This window comes from Entamoeba dispar, genomic scaffold (genome assembly GCF_000209125.1).
Source record: "Entamoeba dispar SAW760 scf_1105229461679 genomic scaffold, whole genome shotgun sequence".
NCBI lineage: Eukaryota > Evosea > Mastigamoebida > Endamoebidae > Entamoeba > Entamoeba dispar.
In genome coordinates this window covers 13573-14772 of record NW_001854813.1, presented here as the reverse complement: position 1 = coordinate 14772, position 1200 = coordinate 13573, and the positions used below count along the sequence as shown (strand labels likewise).

At 24.5% G+C, this 1200-nt stretch overlaps 2 protein-coding genes across 2 annotated transcripts in view, besides 2 other annotated features; both read left to right on the top strand.

Moving 5' to 3' along the window:
• Positions 1–502, top strand: part of EDI_216450 (uncharacterized protein) — a gene marked incomplete at both ends in the record, with an annotated part of 618 nt that extends 116 nt beyond the window's left edge. The window contains one exon of the mRNA XM_001733389.1: positions 1–502. This exon is cut by the window's left edge and continues 116 nt beyond it. Coding sequence (XP_001733441.1) covers positions 1–502 — 502 coding nt within the window.
• Positions 109–130: a sequence feature (AT_rich).
• Positions 503–563: 61 nt separating the features above from the next.
• Positions 564–710: a sequence feature (AT_rich).
• An 8-nt stretch (positions 711–718) lies between these two features.
• EDI_216340 (uncharacterized protein) overlaps positions 719–1200 on the top strand; it is a gene marked incomplete at both ends in the record, with an annotated part of 1178 nt that continues 696 nt past the window's right edge. Inside the window, one exon of the mRNA XM_001738732.1 lies at positions 719–1041. Coding sequence (XP_001738784.1) covers positions 719–1041 — 323 coding nt within the window. The remainder of the gene's footprint in view (positions 1042–1200) is intronic.

The window sequence follows — 1200 nt, the reverse complement described above, 5'->3', positions numbered from 1 at the left end:
AAATGAAGAAGCATCTCTCTTTGCTTTTTGTGTTGCATTATTATCTAAATATTTTAGAATTGAAATTGGACTTCCGCATACTCATTCAACAAAAACCGTTCAATTTGCAAATATTAAAAAATTATATTATGAAAATGATTATCTAAATGTAGAAGATTTTGTTGTTAACAAATTACAAGAACTTGCAGCGCTAGATAGAAAGGACAATATTCCTGAATCAACTATTTCAAGAAGAGTCCAAGAAAGACGTAGAAAAATAATGAAAGAACTTTTAGAAGATTTATTATTTGAATATGGTATTATCGTTATCGATAGTACTAATAGAATTTCCAATGTCAATAGAACATGTATTTGTACATATAAATTTAAACAATTTAACCATGAACATGTCATGGTAAATGGAAGAAAAATTGCTGAAATGATAGAAGAAAAAGTTAATAAAGAAAGAAATTGTTTTTTTGAAAAGAATGATTTTGATCATTTCCCTGTACAAATACGATAGTAATATCTATATTTTTTGAATTGATATATCTGAGAATGTCAACAACTAAAGTATATCATTCTTTTTTTTTTGTTAATTAAAAAATATTAAAAATCAAAAAAATAGAAAATAACAAATTTTTTTGATAAAAAATTGAAATTAGTTTAAGTTAAAAAAACCCCATTTTCTAAAAATTAATAAAAAAATCTTAAAAAAAAATTAATAAAAAGAAAAGAAATGAGTGATTATCTCTTGGCAAATTATAGTCATGAATATGAAAATGAATTTATGTATTTAATGATAGAAACAAGTATGGGAACAAAATTTGATAATAATGATAAATTACCTAAATGTCTTGTTATGGTTGGTGGCAAACCTATTATTCAATGGCAAATAGAGGTGCTTGAGAAATTAAATGTTAAAGAATTAGAAATTGTAGTTGGAACGTCTGTTGTTGCTCTTGTTCAATCAACTGTTGGATCAATTAAGACAACAATTAATATCCATTATTATCCAATTGATGATATGGAATTCTTACACAATGGAGTTGCATTAAAAAAGTTTAGAGAAGACAATAGAGAGAAATTAATGAAATACAGAGACGTAGTCGTTATTGGAACTGATTTATTATTTGATACTACTACATTTACAAATTTTATTAACCAACATAGAATTGAAAGTAGTTATCTTACTTTACTTACTACTGAAGAAAAAAGACC